The sequence below is a fragment of the Monodelphis domestica genome, chromosome 5 (assembly GCF_027887165.1).
Source record: "Monodelphis domestica isolate mMonDom1 chromosome 5, mMonDom1.pri, whole genome shotgun sequence".
Taxonomy (NCBI): domain Eukaryota; kingdom Metazoa; phylum Chordata; class Mammalia; order Didelphimorphia; family Didelphidae; genus Monodelphis; species Monodelphis domestica.
This window is the reverse complement of record NC_077231.1, coordinates 86859032-86873404: the sequence shown is the minus strand read 5'-3', so window position 1 is coordinate 86873404 and position 14373 is coordinate 86859032. Positions and strand designations below refer to the sequence as shown.

The 14373-nt window shown below is 39.9% G+C and overlaps 1 protein-coding gene across 2 annotated transcripts in view; it reads right to left on the bottom strand.

Annotated features, from left to right (window-relative positions):
• Positions 1-14373, bottom strand: part of LOC103100152 (mucin-16-like) — a 55931-nt gene that overhangs the window by 16614 nt on the left and 24944 nt on the right. For both annotated transcript variants that reach the window (XM_056798717.1, XM_056798718.1), the window contains 8 exons: positions 13794-13921; positions 13605-13672; positions 12323-12492; positions 11450-11488; positions 10149-10265; positions 2109-2207; positions 748-1380; positions 121-234 (listed from right to left, as the gene is read on the bottom strand). In XM_056798717.1, the coding sequence (XP_056654695.1) occupies positions 121-234; positions 748-1380; positions 2109-2207; positions 10149-10265; positions 11450-11488; positions 12323-12492; positions 13605-13672; positions 13794-13921 (1368 nt within the window). The remainder of the gene's footprint in view (positions 1-120; positions 235-747; positions 1381-2108; positions 2208-10148; positions 10266-11449; positions 11489-12322; positions 12493-13604; positions 13673-13793; positions 13922-14373) is intronic.

Genomic DNA, 14373 nt, shown 5'->3' with positions numbered 1-14373 from the left:
AGAAGAGTTCTTGAGGATTGATCTCTAAAATAATTTCATGTTTCCTCTGTAAGATTGGGAAACAAGGCCCTAAAAAGGATAAACCTCCAACACAGAGACAGAGAGGAGGTACCTACTTACCTGTGGGAATAATAGTAGACACAGGGGTGAGGGAGCTCCTTATTGGTGCTACTGTGCTTCCTGGTGCATCATGGCCTTGGGCATGTGTGTCTGGCACCACACCAGCATCACCTCCTACAGGATGAGAGGAGGGGAGAAACCAGAGCTCAGTCAAGTCTTTATTGGTGGACTCCCAAAGGAAAGTACATTGTTGCTACTAACTGCTGAGACCAAAAATACATGGCTTCTCTGACTTTTCCCCACAGGATAAATAATCAAATTTTCCCCTTCAAAGCATGGACTCACTGATGGACAATCCCCATATATGTTAAATCATGAGGTTCCACTAAATCAAGTGGAATCAGAATCCCATCAATAAGAAGAGGAGAATCACTTTAGCACAGGGACTGTGAAACTATCCTTGCATGGAGTTGAGGAAGCCTGGAGAGATGACACTAATTCAACAGATATGGAACCGAAAATGTCCCTACAGTGGCTCAATGGAAGGCTAAAGAGAGGAAGGACCTGGGAGGAAGACCCTTCCCCTTAGAAAGGCACAAACTAACCCTCCCTGGACAGACACTCTCCATTCCCTCCAAGACCATACCCCAATTTCCTCCCTGGGAAGTTTATTTAAAATATGCTTACTTGGGAAGAGGCTGGAAGTGGAAGGCTCCTGATCAGAAACAGAGGCTGTCCCTGCCTGGACACTGCTGCCCTCTGTGGTTGTGTCAGGAGGACTGGGAGATGCTGTTGTGCAAACTTCCTGTGTGCTGGCTGGAGGCAGGGTGATAGCTGGAGTTGGTGTTGCCTGTGGGTTTCTCTCAGTTTCTGGAGTCAGGCCGGCTGGCCCTGGGTCCTCCAACGAAGTAGCAGGCTCAAGGGAAGCTGTTCTTGTGCTTAGGCTGATGTTTAAGGGAGCACTGGAGCCGGGGCTAGCTGTGATTTCTACTGGAGTCATGGAGAGTGAGGTCCTTGCAATGGCAATGGTGACTCCAGAGGATATCTCAGATGGAACTGAGGTTTCGGTGGGAGAGGACACAGTTCTCCTGTGCATCCCAGGGATGAGGTCACCTGCTCCAGTGGGCACAGTGAGAAGTGGGTCTTGAGTGGCTGTGGCTTCCAAGGTTGTCTCCATGACACGTATGTCCGTTTCAGTGTAAGCAATGGAATCTCTCCCGATAAAGCCAGTCATAGGGATACTGGTGGAGTTCGTTGGTTCTCTTCCCTGGTCAGATCCACTCACATTCTTCAGTGTCCCTGAAGTCTCAGTAGAGAATCCTGTGACCAAAGCAGTTAGTTGAAGTATGCCTAAGGGTTGATGGGGGAAGTTTGGATTCATTTGGACAGAGATCCCCAGAGCCTGTGAGGATTTTGAACTTCCTGAGAAGAGCAACCAATCCCCAACCCCTCACATTAGCACCTTCTCCCTGACAAGCACTTTCAAAACAAAAAGACTGTGACAGGAATTAGGATCTCCTTGTGCTCTAGGGTGCATGGCCACCATGAGAAAGTATTAAATAAGCTGAGACTGATATATAGATGGATCTGTCCTGTCTTCTTGCCCTCAGATGAGACAAGGCACGTGGCTCAGACAAACTGCCTGAAAGATATCTGCTCAGGTTAAATGGAAAATGAAGCAGTAATCATTTGTTAAGAATCAGGTACCCCATTCAGGGTTTTAGGTGCTGGGCATAGAAAAGCCTGTCCTCCAGTAGCTGACTTTTATCCTAGTAAATTATATGTATACACACAAACTAACACAAGAAATGGACAAAATCCTCCATGAGCTCTTCATCCAAAGGCTGGCATCACAGTATACATCTGGGCAGACAGTAATGGGACAGAGGAAGTTGCCAGGTCTTACAACCTAATCACAAACTCCCCCATCAGTGAGCCTCCTGTTCTCAGACTATGAAGATGAGTCCATATCATATCTCAAACCTGGAAAACAAGGGCCCAGAGCAAGGATGAATACCAATATAATAGAAAAAGAAATCTTTTCTTACCCATGGCACATACAGTAGATTCACTGGTCACTGATGTCATGTCTCCAGGTGCTCCATGTTCTGGGATATGGGTGAAGGGCCCTACACCAATGTCACTCTCTAGAAGAATAAGTGAGAACATAAATCTCAGCCACAGGACTCGGGGTAGAAAGGACAATATGTTGTTCCCTTATATTTTGAAGGAACCTCCAAAATATGTGCTCTTTTTTCTTCATCATTCATCGAGCAGAGAATCTCTCTAGTACTCCTATATTCTCATTTTTTCAAACTCTTCTAATCTAATGACAGCTTTATTACTTCCCCATCTGGAAAAAAACCCTTCATTTTATCCACCTGTCCCTGAAAGCTATATTCTCCTGTCTCTCTTCTCTTTTGTGACTGAAATCCTTGAGGATGCTCATAAAAGGTGCTTCTACTTTCCTTCTTTCTATTCTCTTTTTAACTATACAGTCTGGTTTAGAAGCTGCTTTTTGAAGAAGAAACATAAGATTAATAACAGAGACAAACATAATGCCGAAACTAGATACAAGAAAATTACTTACTGTTCACACTGCAAGTTAAAGTCCTCACAGCAAGCTCCTGATTTGAGTGAAATACAAAATGCTATAACAACTGGAGCAAAGCCAAAGTATTCAGATGTGGTTAGAAGAGAATTATGAAGCCAGGCACATAGGGTGACACTTGGAGGTAGAAAAAGTAGTAATAATGAGGCTACAGATAAAAATAATAGAAAAAGCTTGGGAAATAGTGAAATTGGTATAAGAAAATGCTCTATGAATGATAGCCATTTCAATAAAGCAAGAGAAAGGCCGAGCCAGATTAAAGAAAATGAGGCAGAGATTAATGAAATAACATCTCCAATTGCAAATGAGATGAGAGACTTTGATAAGACCTATAGTAACCACACAGGAAAAGTCTGTAAAGGAAATCAGATCGTTCCTTAAGAAATTTTTCCAGGGTAGAATAGATAATAGTATTGAATTATGCAAAAGAAAAAGAAAGAGTCACAAGAACTCAAGAAAAAGTTAGTGACTAATACCAAAAATCATAGTTTCAATTCCCTAACGTTTACTGTTGCTAAATATGACAAGGCTCTAGAAACATTCACAGATGAAGTCCCATTTAACTTAGTTAATTCTCCCAAGAGCTTTATGGCAGATATACCCTCAGAAATGACATCTAATTGGAATCGAGAAGCTAGTACCTTTCATCCAGTACTGAGTGATTTAGTTAAGTAAAAACTAACTGATAATGAAGCTGAAATTACTTTTGAAAATAATTATCATATTCAAAGTAGTGGAGGTGACATTTCAGTTAAATTTGAAAAGCAGGATGGAATGGAATTCTTCTCAATTGGAATAACCACCAAGAATTCAAAAGGCAGGCTTGAAGTCAGCATTCTAAGTGGCAAAGGGATATCCAGCCAAAGCTACTGTGATGGTTTAGCTTCATGTACCATTGAAGACTTCATTGGGAATGGATCAAATCAAAAAGAATTAACTGAGTTACATATGCAGCTGGCAGAGGGTAGCAAAGACACGAGTACTAATTCGGTGGCAATAAACTCTTTACCTACAAACAGGCCAGAAACATAGGTATGGATTAAGGTGGGGAAGAAAAACCTTAAGGCTCTCTTGGATACTGGTGCTTCAAAGTCTGTCCTAAATACAAGTCCAGGGGATACCTACATAGGGGGTATGGCTTCTGTAGCTGGAGCAATGGGACAAAGACAATAGGTCCCTGAGCTCAAAAGCACTATGGTTAAACTAGGTCCTCTCACCATAGATCATAACTTCTTGTTGATTCCATCATGCCTAGCCAATCTTTAGGACAAGATGTTTTGTGCAACATGCAGGCAACATTACAATGTGAAAAATATGGGGTAATTTCTTTGCATCTACCCAAGAATTCACTGAAGCACTATCCATTGTTACTTAGAGCAACTTGAGGAAGAACCTGAAAAAATTCAAGTTGTGACTTCTAAATATGACATACCCACAGATATGCCACAGGGGGTGCTTGCAAAACACCAAAATGATGTGGGTCGGATTAAATCGATTACTCCTGTTAGGATTGAGGTCAGGGAAGGGATACCACCTAAGATACCACAATACAAGTTGAGTAGAGAAGCAAGAGAAGGGATAATACCCATTATAAATAGCTTGCTTGAGCAAGGTATATTGAGACCTATGGTATCTGAATACAATAACCCAATATTAGCCATTAAAAAGAATAAGCTGAATGAAGATGGCACTCCTGCATGGAGATTTGTGATGATTTGAGGGCTGTGAATAATTTCATTAGGAAGAGATATACTGTAACACCATCTCCAAATGATATTATAACTCAGATACCTGCAGAAGCTAGGAGGTGTACAGTGTTGGACCTGAGCAATGCTTACTTCACTATACCGTTGCACCCTGGTTCTCAAAATATTTTTGCTTTCCAATGGCAACAAACCCAGCTGTGCTATACTAGATTAGTGCAAGATTGTTGGGAGTCGGCTTCAATATTTTCTCAACTGTTGCAAAGAGATCAAACATAGCAAATTGATACACTGTGTGGATGATTTGTTGCTAGCATCTCCTGACCCTAAAACTTGTTTAGAACATTGAAAGAAATTGTTAATAGAACTTTATCAGAGGGGACATAAAGTTTCTAAAAAGAAGATTCAAAGGGTCCTACCAATAGTTGAATATTAGGATTTGTCCTGGAGGGGGGCACCAGGAAAATTTCAAATAAAAAGGTAGCAGATATACAGAAGCTAGGCATCCCTCGAACTAAGAAAGAACTGAGAGCTTTTCTGGGGGTTGCTGGTTTCTGGAGGCAGTACATAGTGGGTTATTCTCATATATCCAAGTACTTGACTGATTTGACAAAGAAAGACTTCAAAGAACCATTGCAAATGAATAAGGAACATTTGCATGCTTTGTCACAGTTGAAGGGAGATATTCTATCAGCTCCAGCTTTGGGAATACCTAAATATAAGAAAGAATTCCACTTGGAAGTCCATGAAGCAAAAGGCAATGCTTCTGCAATGTTAGCACAGTATTTTCAGTTGAATCTAAGGGCTATTGTATTTTACAGTTCTATCCTTGACACGGTTGTACAGGGCATAGTACATTGCCTCAGGAGTGTAGTAGCTACAACTCTAATGGTCAAGAAGTCCTATGACATAGTACTGGGATGTAAATTGCAGGTGTATTCTGCACACGAAATTGAAAATCTGTTACGGTCACAGAGTACATATTCATTCACCGATGCAAGAATATCCCAGTATGAAGTCATTTTGTTAGGCAATGATAACATCACAATTCATAGATGTGCACCGGTGAACCCAGCCACTCTGGTCCCTGATTTGCCAATGGGTGGAGAAGTATTGCATGATTGTGATCAGATAGTAGAACTCATGCATAGGCCAAATGAACGCCTGAAAGATACACCTCTTATAAATTCAGAAATGGAGTTATACACAGATGGGTCCTTCTATGTTCGTGATGGGAGAGACATTCTCAGGGTCAGCGGTTGTTGACAATGACAAAATGCTTTGGCACGTATCGTTGCCAAGTCATGTGAGCACCCAGGGAGCCACGCTTAAGGCTATGCTCATGGCCCTGGAATTAGCTAGGGGGAAAAAAGCTAATATATTTCTGGATTCACACTACGCTTTCTCCACTGTGCTTTGGTCATCATACATATGGAAAAACAAAGGTTATAAAACTTCAGCTGGGAAACCAATTGCATATAGCAATCTTATACATAGTATTATTAATGTTGTAGACTTTCCTAAGGAGGTGGCCATAATTCATTGTAAGGTACACACTCATGGATAGGACAGGATATCCCTAACAATGAAAGAGCAGACATAACATCAAAGTATGCTGTTAGGTTCGGTTCCCACCATGTGCTGCATTTCTCTCTGATCAAAAGGAATAATCTCACTAAAGCCTATGACAGAGAAGAGATACATTCATGGAAAGAGCAGCTACTGAACTGATCAAAGGCATCTGTATTGCTCATGGGGGTAATCCTATTCTCCCTAAAAAGTTGTATCAACATCTATGCACCGTAATTCATGCAAAGGGACATTACGGAGTACAAGGGATTTTGGATAGCATAAAGAGATATTGGACAGCACCAGGAATGACTACAAATGCCATTAGAACTAGTCAAGGCACGTGAAACATGCAGGAGATAAAATCAAGGACATTTCAAGAGTGTTGCATTGGGAGGCAGACCACTCAGTTATATGCCTTTCCACTGTATTCAAATTGATGATATCAACATGCCTAAGGAAAGGGGATGCCAATATGCATTGGTTATATTGGATAGACTGACTAGATGGGTTGTAACATGTCCGTATAAGAAAAGTGACACTGCTACAGTAGTGAAATTTCTATTGAAGGAGATTATACCTAGACATGGCATTCCCAATACCATTGACTCGGACAAGGGGACCCACTTCACTTCCCGGGTTCTACAAGAAATCTATAAGAACTTGGGGATTAAGTGCAATTACCATTCAGTTTATCGGCCCCAAAGTTCCAGGCTGCTCGAACAGATGATCAAAGAGTTAAAAACAAAAATATGTAAACTCTGTTCAGAAACACATTTAAAATGGGCAGATGTTTTGTCCCTTGCTTTCTTCAACATTAGAACCAGGCCTAGGACTGACCTGCACCTATCACCTTTTGAAATTCTGTATGGGCAGCCCTCTTTGGCATCGTAGGACAGTAAAGCCACCTTACTTGTATCCATGTTAAGAGGTGAATGTGTTCTTCATGAATACTTAAAACAGATACAACATAGGATTGAAGAACTAAGGAAACTGGGTTTGCTTGTGCAAAGAACACCACTAGATTTTTCATTGCCCAAGATAAAACCAGGTGATAAAGTTTATGTCAAGAACTTTAATAGAGAATCTCCTACAGAACCAAGATGGATTGGACCTACTACAGTCATAATGACAACCCCAATAGCTATAAAAGTTGATCAAAGAGATCCATGGTTCCATGCTTCACATGTGAAATTGCATCACAACCATAATATTGAGTAGCCCTAGGAAAATAATTGATAAGCAAATGCAGTCCCTACCAGAAACACAGGAAAGCACATGAATACTTGCCACCAGAATAGAGTAGAGAGACCCCTGCACAAGTTAAAATAATGAAAGGATAGAACCCTGAAAATATACAGACAGTAACACAGTAATATGAAAGTAAAACCTTGCATGAGAAAGATTAGCAGCCACAAAGCCTCAATATAAGATATAAAAGCCTCTGCCTGACATAGTAACAAAACAAAAAGAACTATCTCCAAATTCTACATATAGTAACCATCCAAGAACTACATACACTAACCATATCATAAACCTCCTTGAAAGAAAAAAAAATTGATGTCATTATTCTTACCAAAGACTTGAAAACCTATGCATAACGCTTACCCCCTTGCATGAGGAAAAACACAAGTTGACCTAACTTGTAAACACGAAGATGTACAAATGCAAAAAGCTTACCCCCATTCATGAAGAAAATCATGTTATCTTACTTGCACACACAAAAAATTGATACATTCTGTTACTCAAAAATTTCATCTCACTTCCATGCAAAAGTAACTTTTCACATTTACTTGCACACATATGTAAAAAACTAACTTGCACACATGTTCGTGGTTTGTTTGTGTGTTCCCAGGTTCCTGATTATTGCAGTGGATCCTGACTTGAAGAACACAAGTCTTCAATCAAGTGATGGAAGACAGAAGAGTGATATGTTGAGCAGAAAGGATGGAAGAGTTTCTACAGGCAACATGAATGGACATGGAAGGACTTTGGAACTTTGAAATTTTGGCCATGAATAAGTGTAAGACTGTGTCATACATGTAAACACCACATGTATGCATGTACATCCTACATAGCAAAATAAGATATCCATGGAATGGGTAATTACATGACATGCATGATAACAAAGACACACTGATGAGAAATTTCTGTGGGAAATTCAAACAGAAAGTAATATCCTTTTCTGCATGAGTTTGCACAGAAATTTAGAATGAGGTATATATTTAAATCTGTACTAAACTTACTAATTGACTAACGAGCTAACTTTTTAGAGTAAGTTTATTAATATTCTAACTACTAACATTAGTAATAGCCTATTGAATTTGTTTAAGGCTTAAGAAAGTAGAGACATAGAAGTTCTGAAGCATGGAAGTTATATTGTATTATGATTGTAGGTTAGCATTTATTAGTGATAGGAAATTTTACTTAGTGAATTTATAGACATTAGGAATTAGAATATTTGCATATTCTTAATGATAGGGGAATTGTTGAGATGATTTGGAAATTGTTATTTGCTTTGTTATGTGAAACTATGTTCATGTAACCATTTTCCTATAACCCATTCTTAGCTTAGCATTTAGATAGAACAGCTAAGATGAGTTTAGCATTTTGTAATGGGGGGGGGGTGGAGTATATTTCAGATAGCAAAGAGTTAAGATAGATAAAATGATTAAGGTAAGTATCATTGAAAAATGCAAGTTACATTTTTTGCTAATAAAAGGGGGGATTTGCGGTAGAGACATGGAGAGAGAGAGAGAGGACTTGTAAGCCAAGATGCAAGAAACAAGCTGGGGACCTAACCTGCCTGTCAATCAAGAGGAAGGTTCCAAATGGAATGTTCCCAGGAGTGGCAGTTGGGGGTTTCTGGCCACAGAGAGGAGAAGGAGAAACTTGGCTTTAACTTTGGCTCTCTGACTCAGGCAGTTAAGCTGGCCAGGAGAAACTATGACAGAGAGAGGAGAAGAAGGAGAAATTGGCTTTTGGAGTTGGTTGTCTCTTTGAGAGTTGAGCTGGCCAGGAGAAACTGGGAGACTTTGGACTTTGTTTTCTTTCTGGGGTTAATTAAGCTGAGAGACCTTGCTGACTTTGTGAAGTAAAAGAAGATTTTAAACAGCTGTTGTCCTTCATCTCTCTGTCTTAGAGTCACAGTTTGTGAATGGACTACTCTCTCAAACCCTCAAATTCTCCCTTCATTATAGATGAGGGAAATCCTCATCCCTCTTACCTCAGTTTCCTATCCTGTTATCCCAATAAACCCCTTGACTTGAAAAAGGAAAAGAAAAGAGTATCTTTATACTTTACTCAAGGGAGAAGGGAAGAAGCCAAAAGCTTCAAGAAGAACTGGGAGGTGAGGGAGGCAGGAAGGAGAGTGTTGGAGAAGGGAGGGAGTGAAGGGGAGGAGGAAGTTAGAAACAGATACTGATCCATCAGCCATCAGTAGGGATCAGTAGGCAAACCTCAGAGCATTCCCCAGGGCAGTTCCCCTGTGTGGTACCATCCCTGTACTAGCATCCCTCAGCATTTCTCATTACTACCTCCATTACTCCCAAACAGTTTTCAAGTTTCCCTCTAGCAACTCTCTCTAGTCATAAGCCAGCCAGAGTAGTCATTGCAAAAGAAATAATTTCCTCAGTTTATATTTCTCTATTTCAGCATGTGTATCAGTCTATGATATTGGAATGATTTCCAAAAAAGAATGAAGGGATGATAAAGAGGGAAGCACTGGACGAAGAGGGATGGAAGAGTTAGAATGGGGTAGATTTTTCACATAAGGAACAAAGAAAATATTTCTACATTGGAGGGGACAATTATAAATTTTATGTGTCCTATATAATATTTAATACACATTATGAATGTATATGTTTTATAAATTAACAAAATTATTTTTAAAAGAGTCATTCCACAGTTGAGAAATGATCAAAGAAAAAGAATAGGCTATTATATGTATACACCCAAGCAAACAAAAGAAATAGCAAAATCCCCCATGAGATCTTCATCCAAAGGCTACTATCACAGCAAATTTTAGGGCAGAAAGCAATAGGACAGAGGAAATTGTCAAATCTTACAACCTAATGACAAACTTCCCCCATAAGTGATTGTCCTGTTCTCAGTCTATGCAGGTGACTCCATATCTCAAAATTGAAAACAAGTGCCCAAAGCAAGGATAAATGCCAGTATAAAAGAAAGAAAATATATTTTCATACCTATAGCATATACAGGGGATTCACGGATCAGGAGGCCACTAGTCAGTGATGTCATGATTTTTCCTGGTTCTCCATGGTCTGGGATATGGGTGACAGGTCCTACACCAACCTCACTTCCTAGAACAATAGATGAGAACATATATCTCAGCCACAGGAGTGGGTGTAGAAAGGACAATATGTTGTCCCCATATATTCTGTAGGAATTGCCAAAATATGTGCTCTCTTTACTTCATCCTTCACCCAGCAGAGAATCTCTCTAGTATTCCCATTGTTTCATTTTGTTTTCAAACTCTCCTCATCTACTGGCAGCTTTCCTTCAACCCCAAATGAAAAACAGCCTTCATTTTATCCATCTATCCCTGATAGCTATCATTTCCTATCTCTCTCTTCCCTTTGGGATTGAAATTTTTGAAAATGCTATCTATGAAAGGTGCTTCTACTTCCCTTCTTCCTACTCTTTTTTTTTAACTACAGTCTGGTTTTCAACTTCATCATTCAAATGAAATTGCAAAAATCTCTTAATGGCCTTCTTCTTAATCCTCATTCTTCTTAAGCTCTCTGCACTCCATGATACCCAAATTCTCTAATTTTCATAACAAAACTCTCCTGGTTGTCCTAGGACTTCTCTGATTATCCTGTTTTAGTCTCCTTTGCTGGATTCTTACTTAAGTCCTTCCTGTAGGTGCCCTACAAGGTTTTGAACTGGGCTCTTCTTCTCTTCTTCTATGGGATTTCACTCAGTGCTCATAAACTCACATAAATTTATCTATCATCTCTTTTCTGATGAATCTCAAATCTGAGAGCAACCGAGCAAGACACTGGTTTGAGAGAGTGTAGTTATTGAAGGAGCAGAGAATAAAAACATTATTAATGAAAACTATTGGGCAACTTTGGTGAATGAAGAATATAAGGGAGAGCCACAAGTCTCTCTGGAATGTTGGGAGATCCCCTCAATGTATCAGAAGATTACAAAGACCACAAGGTCTGACTCTTAATTTTGAACAAGAAAGAGATAGGGACAGCCTGCTTTCCCAGGCCCATGGGATAATTTTCCCTTTTGAACTATTTATATATATTTTGAGTAGCAAAAAGAGAATAGACAAATGAGTAAATGAAGTCTAAACTTTGGCCATATCTAATAGTGTATCTAATTCTAGGAATCCCTAACACCACTTTTAATCCTCTGCCCTACATTAATCCCTTCCAAAAAGATAAAAAAAAATCTTTCATTGTAGTGTCTCATTAAAGAGAGTGGATATAAATATAGATACAAACAGACAATAAAGAAATCTAAAACTTACTCTTTGTGGATCTGATTCCTGGCAGCTTATGTTGATACCCTGTAGTTTGAGAAGGGAAAAGAAAAGAAGAAAGAAAAATTCAGAGGGAACAAGTTTTGGAGAGAAGGTGAGGGCAGGGAAGGATGAGGCAAGGGACAGCAGATGAAAGGAGGGAAGACAAGAAGAGAATAGCAGAGGAAAAAAAGAGAATGGGACAGAAGAGACATAAACACAAGATTTTGGGAAAGGTACAGAAAAGAAGGCCAAAATAGAAAGAGAAAAGAGAGGGAGAAAAGATAGAAGAAATAAAGAAAGTTGAGAGACAGAGAGATAGAGAGAGACAGAGACAGAGAGAGAGAGAGAGAGAGAGAGAGAGAGAGAGAGAGAGAGAGAGAGAGAGAGAGAGAGAGAGACAGAGACAGAGAGAGAGAGAGAGAGAGAGAGAGAGAGAGAGAGAGAGAGAAGGAGAGAGAGAGTAAGAAGGAGAGAGAAGGAGAGAGGGAAGTAAAGATAGAGGGGGGAGAGAGGGAGGAAGAGAATTTGAGTAGGGTATCTCTTTGTGGGCAAAAAAATTAAAGGAGTAATGGAGAGGAGTTGGTTTGGGGCCCATAGGGGAAAAATGGTGCTTCAGCATTCAAGAAGGCATTCATGGCATACTTCTTTGTTGAAGGAGTCTAAAAACAATCCAGTCTCTTCTGATCTTGAGAAGTGAGCTCCCCATGTCTTCATAGTTTGTCACCACTTTGAGGGCCAGTGCTCCCAGGAGTGAGAGAAAAACCATGAAAACAAAGGAGACCCGAAAGGAAAGAAGAATTTGGGGCAGGTAAGTTGTTTTCTGGAAAGGGAACCACCCAGAGAAAGAGAGGCACATATCCCAAAAGTCAAGCTAGTTACCATTCACAATGAGGCTATCATTGTCTATAACCAGGTGTTTTAGCTCTCTTCTACAGAGCTGTTCAGTCAGCTCCCAGGAAACCACCTTTTTGTCCAGGACAAGGTTGGAGGAGTCCTTCTTGAAAGTGCAGAGTATATCTACTCCAGTTGCTATGCTGTTCCTCAGAGACCTGGAAATTAATGTTTCAGACAAGTGGTTTCAAACAGCCCTTCCTAGGAGTCTCATGAGCTATATTAAGGGTAGTTCCAATCTAATTTTAATGTGTTAGCTTATTAATTTATAAAGTAATACATATATATGTATATGTATATATATAAATGTATATGCTTTTCTGAGCCAAAATGCAGGCTATAGGGACTTTGCTGATGTATACTTTAGTGGCTTCAGAAATTTCCTTTTGAGTTTGACACCACTGGTTTAGTTTCTGAAATTTAGTTATTCAGAGAACACTCTTGAGAGAAGTGGCTGACTTGGAATAAAGGTTTAGAGATGATTGTAGATTTAAAGTTGAAAAGGACATTGGAAGCCATCAAATATAGCCCTCTCAGTTTATAGAGGAAAGAAATGGAGGCTAAGGCAGATTATGTGACTTGCATAGCATCACACATCTGGTAAGTGAGAGAAAATTTGAACTCTGTTCTTTCTGATTCCACACTTACCACCTTATCCACGACAACGGAATTGGCAGTGCTTTGTAACATCACTTATTTGTATGTTTACAAGTGTCTGTGGGGTCTGATTATTTTCAGTAGTTTCTTTAGAGTAGTGGAAAGAACAATGAATTTAAAATCAAAGATCAAGTGTTCAAACTCTGACTATTTTTGACCTGGGGAAAGTTATTGGGATCTCCTTGGGTCTTCATTTTTTCATCTGTAAATGAAGAGAATGGTCCAGGTTACCTCTACTGTCCCTTCCAGCTTGGAGCCTATATATGATTCTAGAGAAAGGTAATGTTGATATGTATTTATTAATCAATCATTTTCTAAGCACTCATTTGATGCCTCCTAGGTTATTCCTTTCATGTGGAGTTATAAAGTGAAAACAGTTGCAAACTTATCTTTGGAAAGAGTAATGGGGAATGAATATTTTTCTACCTGAGAAAGAGAATAAGGAGTCTAAAATACTTTAATGGCTTCTTGGTTGGAAGATTTTATCCATTACAGCTTGGGAAAGAAGGAATTTCTATTAAGAAGCAGAAGAAACAGCCTGGGCAACATCTGAGTGAAATGGAAATTGCTGGTCCCTAATATCTGAGCTGATGATGTCGTGAAGGAATCTCACCTCAGTGAAAGGCCACTGCATCCACAATACTGAGAGCCAAGCTTGCTGCTTCCAAACAATACCTTGAGCTGGAAACAAAAAGAGAGAAGGGGACTTCTGTATACCTGGCTAGAACAAGCCTGAATACACAGGGCTAAGGAAGGTAGCATGGGACAGAGGAGGTAGAAGGGAATGGGAGTAGAATCTCACCAAGATTTGTAGGATATGCTCAGCAGCCTTGAATGTTCTGGTGTCCTTTTGATTCATCTTTGTTGTGTAAAACATGTTGGTAATAGTGAAGCTGAGTTTGAAGGTTTTGTAGCAAGAGCTCCATGATACTGTACAAAAGGAAAGGTATCCCATTGGCTGAGACTTGCAAATGTCATTCAAATGAGAGGAAATGCTTTGTAAACCTTCAAGTTCTATCTAAAAGCTAGTTATTGTGATGATCATTACAATGATCATCATCATTATTCCAGGTGGCACTGTTCAAGTCCTTCCTCAGAGGAAATCTCAGCAGAATGAACCCACTAATGAAATTCTGAGGATCCCTCCAGCCATACACAATTTTTTTAGCAGTGTTAAAAATTGTGGACTTGGAGTTAGAAGACTGAGGGAAGCTGACAAATCCTTACTGTCTGGCAAAGTCACAGTTTGGGAGATGGGAGCCTGGCAAGGCAGCTCCCTGAAAATGAGGTTCCCACTGATCCCTCTCAGTGACTTCTCTCTCTCTCCAACATCCCTTACTACAATGGTCTCGTTAAGATGATTGTCTCCTCCCCAATACAGG